General features: G+C 37.7%; 1 protein-coding gene across 1 annotated transcript in view; it reads left to right on the top strand.

Annotated features, from left to right (window-relative positions):
* SCAPER (S-phase cyclin A associated protein in the ER) overlaps positions 1-15,290 on the top strand; it is a 405,066-nt gene that overhangs the window by 111,384 nt on the left and 278,392 nt on the right. Inside the window, exons 15-17 of the mRNA XM_069071423.1 lie at positions 2,881-3,021; positions 6,926-7,081; positions 9,243-9,385. Coding sequence (XP_068927524.1) covers positions 2,881-3,021; positions 6,926-7,081; positions 9,243-9,385 — 440 coding nt within the window. The remainder of the gene's footprint in view (positions 1-2,880; positions 3,022-6,925; positions 7,082-9,242; positions 9,386-15,290) is intronic.

Raw genomic sequence — 15,290 nt, 5'->3', positions numbered from 1 at the left:
TCTAACTAAAAAATTTTATTTTAAAGACCCGAATAGAATTTTAGAAAAAGTAGATTAATAGAACTCTGGAGATTATTCAGTGGTGATAGAAATATACCTATTTCAGCTGTGCATGGCAGCTTTGAAAAAAAAAATTGACCATGTTTTAGGACAGAAAAATGGAGAAAAAAAATAATTAAATGCATTTTTACTGACCACAATTCAATAAAAATTACATTCAGTAAATGGCCTTTGAAGCAAAATTTTAAAATTAGAGATGAGATAACAATTCTAAAGAGTGAATGGGTCAAAGAACAAATCATAGAAACAACCAATAACTTTATCAAAGATAAAGACAACAGTGAGACAACATATGAAGATTTTAGGTATGTAGCCAAAGCAGAAATTTTTAAAATTAAAGATATTAAAAATGAAAAAATTGAAAACAATAAAGTTAAATGAATAAAACTAGGAGCTGTGTTTGTTTGTAAAGAGAAGCTGTTAGCTGTGGATTAAAAAAAGAAAAGAAGGAAACTAAATGACCAATATAAAAAAAATGAAAAGAATGAATTTACAATCATTGAAGATGCAACAAAGTTATTAGGAGTTATTTTATCCAGTTATATGTCAGTAAAACTGATCATCTAAATGAAATGGATGAATACTTCTAAAAACATAAAATACCCAGATTAATGGAACAAGAAATCTAGGACTTAACCTAAGCTTAAAAAAAAAAGAAATTAAACAAGCCATAATTATACTCTCCTCCATCAAAAAACAAGCAAAGAAAAGAACCAAATGGATTTGCATGTGAATTCTGTCAAACATTTAAAGAGAAATTAATTCCAAACTACATAGTTTCAAAAAATAAAGAAATCCTGTCAGATTTCTTCTATGATCCAAATATGGTCTTGATACTTAAGCTAGGGAGAGTCAAAACAGAAAAAAAAATTATAGACCAAGATTCATATGCAAAAATCTGCACAACTAAGGATACCGTAATAATATATTGCAAAGATTATACACCGTTACAAGGTTGAATTTATATCAGGAATACAAGCTTGTCCTCTATTAGGAAAACTACGTATTGGAACAAGCAGTCTCCATTTAACAAAAACCATCAGGAAACTAAAGCAGTCTGGCAGAAACTAGGTGTAGATCAACATCTTTCACTGTCTACCAAAATAAACTCCAAGTAGATATATGCCTTATCCATAAAGGATGGCATTGTAAACAAATTAGAAGAGCAAGGAAGAAATTACCCATTAGGTTTATTGATTATGCAACAATTTATGACCAAACAAGAGAGAAAGTAGATTGCAGAAGATAAAATGAATGATATTCATTACATATGATTTAAAAGTTTTTGCATAAACAAAATCTGTGCTGCTAAAAATAGAGAAGTAGGCAAAGGGGAAATAAAACACTTTGCTTCAAGTTTTTGTGATCATCTTATTTCTGATATACAAAGAGGGAACTGATTTAGATTTATAAGAATGATTGCCACATCCCAGCTGATTGGTGGTCCAGTGTCAAATGTGCAAGGCTTTTTTGGAGGGGGGGAGGGCGCCAAGGCATTTGGGGATAAGTGACTTGCTGTGTCAGCATGTAATGCTGAACTGGCCCTCATGGGGTACTGATGTATAAAACTGATTTCAAATTCCAATACTAAATACAAAAGGAAAATCGTTTGAAGACCTTTGATTATCAGCAATTAAGAGACTTTTATCATTTTTTGTTTTAATCATTTATCATAAAGAGATGAAACTCAAATGGCTTGTGTTCATAAGCTATTTTTACTTTAACCTGTGTTGACTAGTGTCATGCTGATGTTGACATTTCTTTTCTTCTTCATGTTGAAACAAATAGAAATTGTTCATGATTTTTCATTCTGTTTCAGAATGTCCTGGCAAACCAAGCCATATAATTGTAAAGTAGTGGAGATAGAGGGAATGCTAGGAACTATGTGGCCCAACCCTTTGCATCCTGCATTTTTAGAGATTTATGGTTTTCAGAGTGTTTTTATATGTATTGTACTCCCCATGAGTCTGTGAGTAGTTAAAGAAGACAGGTCCTATTTTACAGTTGAGAAAATGGAAGTTTGGAGAAATGAAGGCATCCTGAGGTTCTGTGGCTTTATAATTGCTAGAGCTGGGAGGAAGGTAGAGTAGAAAGAGGCTAGGATGAAGAGTCAGAATACAAGTCCTCTTCAGAAAAGGAGTCTTCTTCAGACACAGAATGGCCTTCTGACTCCACATTCTGGGCTATTTCTGTTCTACCTGCTCCTGCATTTTTTACAAAGAGAAACATGACAGGCAGAGCCATTTGATGTAGTGGTAAGTCTGCGGATATAATGACTTCAATCAAAAGACCTGGGTTCAAATGTAGATTCTTCACCTTAAAAGCTGGGTGGTCCTGAGCAAGCTATATTGAGGGGATGGAACTAGCTGAAGAATACGGTGGGGTCACATTGATCTCCTTTGTCTCTTGTTATGTTCTCTAACATCCCTTTAAACACACAAAAGTAACTATTGTATCTTTCTCATTCTTCTCTTAGCTAGTCTGAATACCCCCAGTGTCTTAAATCATTATCTCTACAACATAACTTCCAGAGATTTCATCATTTTCAGGAATCAAAGTGATGAAGTTTCTTTCTTGGGAAACATGAAATGAGAGTGTTGAAGATGTGTGGCAGCGTTGGGAGGGATGAGAAGAGAAATATGTCGTACCATAGATGCTCTCCAGTGGGTTCTCTTTGTTTCCTTCATTATGGAACAGGAATAAATAGAAGGAAGATGACAAAACTCTGCATGTTTACTAAAAACAGTTTTTTTGTTAACTTGTGTGAAATAAAGGCTACGGGCCACGGTTCCATGAATAATGTTAACCCTTTGCGCATAGGAGAAAGATGTCCGAAAATGGAAGGAAGAGTTGCTGGATCAGCGACGGAGAATGATGGAGGAGAAACTACTTCATGCTGAATTTAAGCGGGAAGTGCAGTTACAAGCCATTGTGAAAAAGGCCCAAGAGGAAGAAGCCAAGGTACTTTTCAGGGCAGTAAACTTGGTCATTTTCTTTTTTTTTTCCCTTTTCTTTTCAAGGTACTATTGTCATTCTTATTAAAATTGGTCAGTTTGAAAAGATCATAGATAGGATCATCTTACTCCAAATGTTTGTACAGTTATTCAGATTGTATTCTTTAGAAGTCATTCTGTTTGCCTCAGGATGTCAGAAGCACTATGAATACCCTTACACTGACACCGTAAATGGCTGCCATCTTTGTGAGTCGCTGGAGCCAACCCTTTGGTGAGGAATCTCTGTCTTGAGCTAGTCAGACCTTCACATCACAGATAGAAGCCCCTACCCTTGGGCCTGCCAGAACTTCAGCTTTGCTGGGCCTTTGGGATTCCAGGCTCATTTCTGTGCTGCTTCTAGAGGGTCAGAATAGGACTTTAGTGGAAGCTTAATTTTTTTCTCCCTCCCCTTCTACCTGCCAGATAACACAGGGAAGTTGGGACTGTCTTGTCAGAATATTTATTTATTGAATGGCAGAAATATATGAATATTGGCATTCTATTTCAATTGTTGGCTTTTTTTCACTTAGTTTAAATGGATTTAAATTTGTTTAATTTTCTGACACATTTACCTTCATTATTATTTTTTATGCTGATATGGCTTCTGTAATCATATTAAGAGAATCATGGTTTACATAATTCCCATCTAGACAGATGTAAAAACTCCTGAAGTAAATTTACACAGCCCACATGAGTGAGATTGGCTGACTATTTTGGCTCCTTTATTCTTAATAATCCAATTTAATTGAGCCAGAAGGCTCTAATAAAGTACTTACTGCTGGAAAATGTAGTTAGGAGACCCTGCTGACAATTATTACCTAGTGGGTTCTAAAATTCCAGTTGTTGATTAGTTACTCATCTCTGAAATTCATTCTCTGAATGTTTTTGAGTTTCTGTCAATAAGCTACATATATGCAAAAAATCTACTATTTTTCCTCTTCCTTCATTAGTTCCATGGATTCATTACTGATTTCTTTCTAATAGAATTACACATCTATTGTAACCAGCTTGTATATAAAATGATGTCACCACTTTCTCCTTCAGTACTGTCTGACATTTTAGCTAGTAAAACAATTGTTTTTGGACTGCCTTAATTTTGTATTGGACATTTTCTTGTTGCTTAAAAATCATTACAGCTATTTTATTTTAGAATAATGTTTCATATTTCTGAGGAGGTTCTACTTCCCAGTTTTCTTATAAACTTTATGATACCGGTAATGTATTTGTATTACTTTTTAATTAGAAAGTTCCTTTCTAAATAGCATAATGCATTGGGTTTTCTATTCTTCCTTTACTCAAAATATCAAGCTACTCAAATATCAAGCTTGACCCTTTTTTTCCTTTGGGTATGACCAAATATGTTAGTTGAATTGGTATTTTGTACTCAATAAGTTTTTTTTTTAATTTTCCATATTTTTTTCCTCACGTAAGTTGTTGATATAAATTGTTGGTGATTTCTGACTCTTTAGGATATTTTTGAATAGTGATAATGCCAAGAATTCCTAGAGTTTATATAAAAGACTTTTCTCACTAATAACCCCATAAGGATGGTAGTACAAGTCTTACAGCCATTTTACAGCTCTAGAGATTGAGGCCAAGAAAGGAGTGATGTCAGTGGTTCATAAGTGGTAGAGTCTAGACTGGTCCCATCCATGTCCACCTAGTCTTTAATTTCATAGTTGACAATGACTATCCTTTGAAACAAAATTGTTCTGGAGTCAGGAGGACCCGAGTTCAAATGCGGCCTCAGACATTTAACACAAAAACTAGTCGTATGACTTTGAGCAAGTCACTTAACCCCAATTGCCCTGCAAAAAAAAAAAAAGAAAAAGGAACAAAATTGTTCCAAACCAAATTATACCTTGAATTCATTATCTTATGATACAAAAGGTGACTTTAGTTTTCTTTTTTTCTAAAAATTCATTAATAATTTACAGATTAAATATCTGTGGGAATTATATTTATACTTAGTTGTTTAGAACTTAGAACTGCTTTTTTCTTAGAAATAGTATCATATATTGTAGTTTGATTCTCAGGCCAACCCACAAATGTACAACTATAATAGACTTGAAGTATATTATTCATTCTCCACCGAAAGTTTCCTCTGATGACTTGTGGCATGGAAGTGAACTTGGGTTCTTCAGAGCTATGGCAGAAGAACACAAATGTAGACAGGTTCTGAATCTAGAAAGACTGGAAACAGTGGCCTGTGATGGTTTCTGTCTCCTATTACCCGTGAACCAGTGTAGCTCACCATGAAAACTGAGTAACAGATGAATTTTTATTTGGCTATTGAAACCCATGAGAACTTAGAAAGAGGCTATGATGTGTATCGGTGGAATCACATATCTTTATAGTATTGGAATAAGTCATCAGATTCATGAAAAAAGATCTTCTGAAATAGGAGGAGTATCGTATTGATAGTCTGATGGATTTATGAACTTGTCAGGCTCTTTCTAACCATGCAGATCATGTAGCTCCACCACTCCCCCTCATTTTCTGTGATTCTTTGTCATGTCTTTGTGTAAATTCTCTGCAGAGTGTTTCCCCAGTAGCTGGATAGCTTGACCAGTGGTTGATTACCCTTGGCCTTTACTGTATTACCAGCTCACCTCCTTTCTGTTCAAACATTTCTTTCTTGATGTTTTCTATGACAATTACCCCTCTGAGTTCATTGTTGGCAATCTATTGTGACTTGGTCACGCCAGCTCTGTACTTTTACACTGTCACTTTGGTGACTAATTCTTCAGAGGAGTAGCATTGCGTACTTCATAGATATTTATGGCATGAAAAAATGTTTGAAAGATCGTCCTTTGTTTTAGGTAGAACCTTGAGGTCATTGAAACACCTTTTAATTTCCAGAAGTCAGTACAGCCTACTCTCCTCCTATTTTATTTTGGGTCCACTTCATTTTCTGTCTTCAGTATCTATAACTAGGCTTAGGTGACCAAGGTTTTGCCTCAAGTGGGAAATGTCCTTTAGGGTGGAAAATTTAGAAGATTCTAACAATACCTATACTTCTTCGAGGAAAGAGGCATAGGGGCAGGGTCCTTTCGTGGGACAAAATATGGTGATAGAATGGTGAGAGCAGAAGTGGGAACAGCTCAACCCTAAGTGTCTTCCTCTGTCAAATAAAGTGTTTTGATTAGATGACCCCTAATGACCTTTCCAACTTCAGTCTTCTAGCATGACACTTAAAGGACTTTAGGGCAGTTGACTTTAAGTTCTCTCTCTTCCTCAAAAGCATCTCTTGGCTGTCTATTGTCTTTCTGCCAGTAATCAGGTTTCTCATATGCCACTAGAGAAACAGCTGACCAGTCCCTTTGATCTATGGAACAGTCAGTTAAAATAGCCATCCCAGATGGCTTGTTTCCTGGGTGGTTGGGGGAGGTGATACAGGGAGGGCAGCTGCCCAGCAGAAGACTTCCCACTGGGACTGGCTTCCTGTGGTTCTTACCTCTCTGAATGGGATGGTGCGGGCCATGACTCCGATATCATTTGTTCCAGGTCTGGTTTGTGGTGCTTGTCCTGGGGGCAGAAATTTCTAATATTTCCCCTGGTTGTTCTGATAGACCAGCTCTATGGGTCATCTGTCCACCTGCACACTGCAGTCTGCAAAGATCACGTTCCTTGGTGTTTTTCTTGTGCGAGTAGCTGAGCTGAATTCTTTTTGTGATTGTGGATCTCCCTGAGGAGGCTCACCAGCATTCCCGAGTGTGATGCCGAAAAACATCTGCTGGGGTGTGCATGATGCAAGGGGCCCTGCACCTTCAGAGGAGGCCTCGTCCGCTCGCTCCTCATCAGATCGCTCCTCAACAGTTAGCTTCTGTTCTGAAATTGGCTGGTTGAGTCGTCCAATGCTTTCATTGCAGGTAAATGAAATCGCGTTCATAAATACCTTGGAAGCCCAGAACAAGCGTCACGATGTGCTGTCTAAGCTGAAAGAATACGAACAGCGGCTGAGTGAGCTACAAGAGGAGCGTCAGCGAAGGCAGGAGGAGAAGCAGGCCCGGGATGAGGCCGTGCAGGTAAGACTCAGCTCAGACGTAGGAGTTACTGAGAGTAAAGTCACTTTAAGTGGGCACATCTCAGAGTCAGTCATCTGAAGAAATACTCAAAACTTACAGAGAAAGGCCATCTACAATTCCACCTCACTTCCTGGCGGAGTCGGGATGTCTCTTCTCTAATGGTATTGGCTGGCCAAGATCCCAGTGGGTGTTTTCCCGGGACTGGAAACCAGCTAACTAGAATACAGAACAGAAGGAAAACGTGAGAGAGGTTTAAAATTCTTAGGCGGAGATGTCAGCCTGGAGCTCAGGGGGCTGATGCTGGGGATGCTGGTTTGGGAGACAAGGAGAGAAAGGTTATTATGAATTCTGAGGATTTCCTTTTTTTTTTTTATGTCATTTTTTTCCCTGCTGAGCTCAAAGCAGGGCCCAGCCCTTGGGTAGTGAGAGCACTGCTGAGCTCCACGGGCGTCCTCGTGGGCCACATCCAACATAGGTTCTTTTTTTTGCCCATTAGTCTGTCTTCTCTCTCTTGTGAGGGAGAGGTCTTCTTTCTCAGCCTCTTGAACCTCAGCTGATCATTGCATTGATCAGTTCTTCATTCTTTCAGAATTGTTTGTTTTTAAAATCTTATTGAGGTTATGTCGCTGCTTCTTTTGCTCTCTATCCTTCCATACAAGCATTCCTAGGAGGTAAAGTAAGAAGAGTGATAAGCACTGATTAAGCGCCGCCTGTGTGCCAACCTCTGCCAATCCCTCTGTGGATATTATCTAATTTGGTCTATGGCCCCTGTGAGGTTGGTTTCTTTGAAATCATCTTTTTAGGAACAGAAGATATGCCTAAGGGAGAAAAGAGATGAGACAGAAGAGGTTGGTGCCATCACAGGGGATGCTCTTGCTGAGGGGGCAGGAGGAACACTATGAACTAGTGAAGGAGATTGAGGAGTAGTCAGATAAGTCACAAAAGACAGAGGTGTGGGGAATGTTCGAGAGAGTGGGGTCAAACCAGACTAAATACTAGCTAGCATTTATAGTGCACTTCCTGGTTTGCTCAGCTCTTTACAAACATCTCATTTCATCCTCACTGCAGCTCTGGGAGGGAGGAGTTGTTTTTTTTTTTTTTTCATTTTACAAATGAGGAAACTGAGGTAGAAGAGGTTAAGTGACTTGCTGATGAATATTGAGTATCTAAAACTTAATTTGAGCCCAGATCTTCTGACTCCAGGCCCAGCCCCCTCTCTACTTTGCCACCACATGGGTCTCCTATCAGATGCTATATACATGGTTCATGTATCATCTTGTGATGAAGTCCTCGGCATGGTGATGGGGGAGGATGGGGTCCATAACTAGGATTTCACGTGTAGGCACTCCCTTTGTTAATGCAGATTGCAGCTCCTCTCAGTTATAGGGAGTTGCCTGGCAGCACTCAGAGGCTCAGTGACTAGTATGTGTTGGGGGCAGGATTTGAATCCAAGGCTTCCTGAGTTCCCAGCCAGCCAACTTTCTGTTTGCGATGAAGAGAGTAAATTTTGTGTGGGCATTTCATTTGTCTAGTGAGTTACGTGCTGTAGGTATTGTCAGCCTTGTTTTGTAGATAAAGAAGCTGTGATTGAAAAGGAGAAGCAGTGATTTATATAGAGCCATGAAATAGTCAGTGTTGGTACTTTGGCCTCTGAACCCTTCTCCCTTCTGCTGCCTGCCCCATGAGGTGTACACACTCAGCTGCATTCAGATAGCAACTTCCCTGAAAGGTCTATTATGTAGGAGGTCACTAAGAGAGTCAATCAACAGGCCAGTGTTTATGGAGTGACTGCCAGGGGCAATGCACACACACCAGTGTGTGTGCTCTGTGCTTTGAAAGCATGATTGAGGACCCACAGAATATATACAATTTCATTAAATAATTTGTATTTGTAATTTACCATGTTATGTTATTAAATCAATAATTTTGTAATTAAATTCTTTTGTTGTGGCAAATCAGATAGGAAAAATAAGTTACTTTCAGACTAATGTAGTTTGGCCTTTTGGTTTAGTTTGTCACTACTAGGAATGTGTTACCTGTGACTGAGTAAGAAATCTACTACTATATAGCTCATCTCTTGGTCTATGAAAAGAGTTGGGATGGCTCTCATTATTTTTCAACTGAAAACCAACATCTTTTGAAACAATGATTTTGACATTAGGAACGCAAACGAGCTCTGGAAGCTGAGCGGCAGGCTCGTGTGGAAGAGCTGCTGATGAAGAGGAGAGAGCAGGAGGCACGTATTGAGCAGCAGAGACAAGAGAAAGAGAAAGCCCGGGAGGATGCAGCCCGGGAACGAGCCAGGTAGCTCTCTTCCCTGAAACGGGAATGATGGTGGGTTGCTCTTTTCTGAGTGCTCCAAAATACTAATCCAGTTTACCAGAAATTCTGTTGCTGCTCTGAAAAGCTGTTGAAGAATTTCCCTGCATGGGTATGCAGTAATTACCCTCCTCATTGTTCCCCATGTTGGTATTGAATTTAGCAGGTTAAGTCCCAGTCCCAGACCCTGAAGTCTAGGAGGGCCATTGCTAAGTCTGTACCTAACCCTCAGGGGTCAAAGAAAGAGGAAGAGCATCCGTGTGTATGTAAGTATTTAGTTACTCTCTTCATAGTGGCAAAGAATTGGAAATTGAAGGGATGCCCAGCAACTGGGGAATTACTGACCAAGTCATGGCATGTATGTGTGAGGGAATCTTACTGTGCCATAAAAAAACGATGAAGGGTATGGTTTTAGAAAAACCTGGAAAGACTAATATGAATTGATGCAAAGTGAAGGTAGTAGAACCTGAGAAATGATTTACATAGTAATAGCAATAAGAGTTGGAGGCAGAATCAGGATACCTAGGTGCTGGGCCTTTGGCTGTCTCTCACAAACAATATGCCTTCCCTTTTTCCTGAGTCTTTGCATTGACTTGTCACTTTTACCTGAACAGTACTCTCATTGGCACTGCCTCATACAATTCTTTATTTCCTTTAAGAATCTGTCGAAGTCTTCCCAATCCCAGCAGTGGTTAGTGTGCTGTCACCTAAGTATTCATTTTGTATTTGCTCTGTAAGTACTTACATGCTTGTGTCTTTCCCCTGATAAGCTGTTTTAAGAAGGAAAGATTTAATTTTTGTCTTGATATCTCTGTACCTAGTCCACAGTGTAGCACATCTGAGACATATAAATTTTTGTTAATCAATTTAACCTTTTAAACCATTTACAGATAATCAGTTACTAACATCATACTTGAGGTTCAAACCTAGGAGATCTGCCTTCTGGAATAGGGAACAGTTGTTGGGTCCTGGTGTAAATAAGTGCTTCATTTTATGTTTTCTCAAGTAGTAACAAAATAGTCACATTCTAGGAAGTACAAATGAAAATGGTGGCAGCTTTCTTAGACTCATGGCCACATAGAACAGCTTTATCAATTCTGTCTTTAGCTGAAATTTCTTGATTACCCAAAACTCGGGAAGATTTAGAAACCTTATTTTTTCCAACCTTATCTAAATTATTTGAGCAATTTTTGAGCTCCTTTCTCACTAGAAATCATGAATGCTTACTTATTTTAAACCAAATACATTCAGAATAATTTTGTTAATTTCAGTAGGAGCATTATTGAAAATTATTTACCTATAAATACTTTGTATACATGTATGTGTGCACACACATGGGGGCGGGGGAGAGAGAGGGGGAGAGGAGAGAGAAAGTGTGAATGTTCTTTATTGCCCATAAAGGAAAGAAAAGGTTTATTCATCAAATGTAATTAAATTTTCATAGACATTTTAGATAACTTGGCAGTGAGACTTTAATTCATGAAAACTTTTAATATTTGAAAATGTGCCCTTTAAATGAAGCTGAACCAAATCAACATTTAGGCTCTGTATTTGATCTAGTACTTGCCAAGAAAATAAATTATCTGTCAGTGTTTAATTTGGCATGGTGTTCAAAAACACTTGTACCTATTTTCCCAGTGAGAATAAGAAAGTAATATACTTACTTTAAATTAAACTTACTTCAAATTAAACTGCAAATCACAGTATCCTATGTGTAGACCTGGAAGGGAGCTCAAAGCTTATCCAGCCCAACTTGCTTATTTTACCCATCAGAAAACAGAGGCCCAGTAAGGGTGAGTGACTTGCCTATGGTCATATAGTTTATAAGTATCAGAGGTGGGATTTGAACTCTGATCCTTGGATTCCAGAGCACATGGCTGCCAGTTTTCATAATCTTAACTTTGTTTTTTATCTTCTAACTCTCTCTCTTCAACTCTATGCTTGTGTATTTTGTCTTATTGTCCTCTTTAGAATCTGTTTTTTGGATGTCATGATAATTGATACTTTTTTTAGAACATTTCTTTTGATCTAGTATATGTGGAAATTGGCACTTTTTTTTTTTTAGGCAGTTGGGGTTAAATGTCTTGCCCAAGGTCACACATCTAATAATTGTCTGAGGCTAGATTTGAACTCAGGCCCTCCTGATTCCTCCTCAGCTAATGTGTTCCATCCACATCCAATTAGGTGTACCACCTAATTGTTGGGTTATCAAGAGGTTATTAAGAAGTCTGTAAAAGATTAACCAAGTGCTAGAAGTGAGACTTAACCACCCACAAGTAGGTCAGCAGAATCAAGACTGACCATCCCAACCATTATGGAAAGAAGAGGCAGTTTGTAAAGCCAAGCACGAGCAGCTTTCCAGAGGAGTGCTGCTGTGAACAGCTTTAAGGTTCTGATTACATAGTATAGTGAACTCTATTTATTCAGCAGTAAATTAAGACAAAACATTCACAGAAATCAAAGTACAGCATTCACAGTGTTATGACATAACAACTTGTCACTAAAATGGCCGCATAGTTTTTACCAAAGTGGCCACATAGTTTTAAAACAAGTACAATCATTCAGTGACTCAATCATTTAGTAAGTCCTTAATTCAGTCATCCTTAAGGAGGCTTGTCTCCTTAATGGACACCAAGTTCAAAGGTCAAAGTTCTCCACCCTTAGGTCACAGTAAATCATAATTTTCTCAATCACCATGAGGTACCCAAGAAGAGATCTTTTCATCTTGACTTGAAACTGGCTCTCAGCTTCCATGGTTCCTCTTCCATGGTCCTAGCTCCTATCTGAATCCATCCAACTTTCACCTGGGTTAAAAGAAAGGTAGCTCCCAGCTTCTTGTCCAGCTCCTTGTCCAGTTCCTGTTCCATGTTGAAGCTCACAGTATCCAGCCCACCTCAAGTATTTAATAGTTTCTGTTCCTGGGAAGGCAAAGCTTAACAAAGCCACAATAACATTCACACACATTGCTGGCACCATCATCAATTCACTCTCTGTCTGTGAAATCAATATAGACCCAACAACAAGGTCTGAAGAATCAAAACAAATCATCCATATAGTCCCAGGACCTCTGAAAACATCAGCACAACCCTCCTCCAGGATTTCTGTAAACATACAACAAGAAAATTCTCTTTCGGGACTTCTGAACCAGCAGTAAGGTCCCAGGGCTTTTGTAACAACAGCAATGTCCTCTGTCAACAGACAAACCTGACAAAGTAACATCAAAACAGACAGACAAAGTACCAGCACCACAGCTATGCTTCCTCCCAGTTCTCCTCTCTTCTCATTTCTCTTCGCAGTTCTCCATTCTGCCACCACAAGTTCTGTTCTCAATTCTGTTCTCCATTCGTAGCAATTCTCAGAAGTTCTCAGGATCCTAGAAGTTCTCTCTCTTTCTCAGCAATTCTGGCTCTCTAGTTTGGGGTTTTCCTTATATATGGTATTAGCTCCTCCCTGTTCCTCCCCTTCTGGTTACATCAGCAACTCCCACTGTAGGATTCACATGTTCTGGATCTTAATACTTGATACAGTCATGAACTTGAAACGAGGTTCTAAGTACCTGATTGCTTGCCAATACAGGGGGCAGGAAAAATCTTCAAATCCCCATTACTGTTACATAGTTGTGCAGGAACATGCATCCACTTTGTAATATTTATAATTGTTAACCTGAGGATGCTTTCAGTCAGCTTATAGGAAATGAATTTATATTGTCATACTTTAAAACTCAGCTACAAAAAAAAAATTTATCTGCTGAGTAATACAAAGAACATTAAATATAAAATGAAAATAGCCAGATAATGTCTTGTCCTAGAACCATTTCTAATTGAACTCCATGGAATAAGATGACAAGAAAAAAGATAATAATAATAATTATAATAATAATAAAAAAGATAATAATCTTAATGCTCCAGAAATTCTCTTTGATTCATAAACTAACAGATGACAAATCCCTGTGATACAGATACAGATCTCAAAATATTCTTTAGAATTTTTTATTTATGTATTTATTTTTTATAATTCATTTTTTAAAAATTTGAATTCCTAGTTTTCTTTCCTCTTCCAGCCCATTCCCTCCCCATTAATAAGGCAAGCAGTGTGATATCCATTATACTTGTGAAGCCTTGCAAAGCATATTTCAATGTTAGCCATGCTGCAGAACAACAACAAAAAAAGAGCAAGGAAAATAAAGTAGAAAAAGTCTGTGTCAGTCTGCACTCAGTTCATCAGTTCTCTTTCTGCAGGTGGATAGCATTTTTCATCATGTGTCTTTTGTGCTTGCTTTGGCTCCTTGTATATATTAGAGTAGCTTAGTTATTCATAGTTGGTCATCATTTAATATTGCTGTTGCTGTGTAGTGTTCTTCTGGTTCTGCTCACTTTACTTTGCATTAGTTTCTATAAGTCTTTCCAGGTTTTTCTGAAACCATCTTTGTATCTTTTTTTTATAGCACAATTGTATTTGATCACAAATGTAAACAACTCCTTCAGACATTCTGCGGTTGATGAGCATCCCTTCAGTTTCTAATTCTTTGCTGCCATAAAAAAAGATTGCTCTTAATGTTTTTGTAATATATAGGTCCTTTTCCTTTTCTTTTGATCGCTTTGGGATACAACCTCAGTGGTGGTATTGCTTAGTCAAAGAGTATGCATAGTATTATAGCCCTTTGGGTGTAGTTCCAAATTGTTCTCCAGAATGATTAAACTGGTTCACAACTCTACCAGCAGTGTATTAGTTTCTCTATTTTTCTGCATCTTCTCCAGCATTTGTCATTTTCCTTGTCTATCATGTTAGCCAACCTGATGGGTACTTCAATCTGGTATGCCTCAAGGTTGTTTTAATTTGCACTTCTCTGATCATTAACAAGTTAGCACATATTTAGATTATTGATAGCTTTGATTTCTTCTTCTGAAAACTGCCTGTTTATATCACCATTTATAAATTTGGGAATAGCTCTTTATTTTTATAAATTTGACCCAGTTCCCTAAATATTTGAGAAATGAGGCCTTTATCAAAGAAGCTTGCTGTAAATCCTGCCCTTCCTCCCCCAGTTTCCTGCTTTTCTTCTAATTTTGTCTGCCTTGGTTTTGTCTGTGCAAAAAGTTTTAAATTTTATGGGATCAAAATTATCCACTTTGCTTCCTGTGATCCTCTCTGTCTCTTATTTTTTTTCATAAACTCTTCCTTTTTCTAGAGTTCTGACAGGTAAATTTTTCCATGTTCTCCTAATTTGCTTATGATATCACCTTCTATGCTTAAATCATGTACCCATTTTGAACTTGTATTGATATATATGGTATTAGATGTTGATTTATGCCTAATTATTGCCAGACTGCTTTCTATTTTTCACAGGAGTTTTTGTCAAATAGTGAATTCTTGCTCCAATAGCTTGGATCTTGGAGTTTATCAAAGACTAGATTACTGTGGTCATTTACAACTGTATATTGTGTACCTAATCTACTCCATTAACCCACCACTCTATTTTTAACCAGTCACAGATTGTTTTGATGATTATTGATTTGATTTATAATACAGTTTGAGATCTAGTACTGCTAGAATTCCCTCCTTTACTTTTTTTTCCATTAATTTCGTTAATATTCTAGACCTCTTCTTCCAGATGAATTCTATTATTTTTTTCTAGTTCTATAACATCATTCCTTCATAATTTGGTGTGGCTCTGAATAAGTAAATTAATTTAGGTAGTATTATAATTTTTATTATATTGAATCAGCCTCTCTATGGGTACTGATTGTTCTCCACCTGTTTAGATCTGCCTTTGTGTGAAAAGTATTTTGCAATTATATTCATATAGTTCTACAGTTTGTCTTGGCAGGTAGACTCCTGGATGTTTTATATGATCTGCAGTTATTTTAAATGGATTTTCTCTTTTTATCTC

The sequence above is a fragment of the Petaurus breviceps genome, unplaced genomic scaffold (genome assembly GCF_028583685.1).
Source record: "Petaurus breviceps papuanus isolate PSGF00001 unplaced genomic scaffold, PetGlider_PUasm1.0 90825, whole genome shotgun sequence".
NCBI lineage: Eukaryota > Metazoa > Chordata > Mammalia > Diprotodontia > Petauridae > Petaurus > Petaurus breviceps.
The sequence above is the reverse complement of the archived record's forward strand: the minus strand, read 5'-3'. Positions and strand labels throughout refer to the sequence as shown.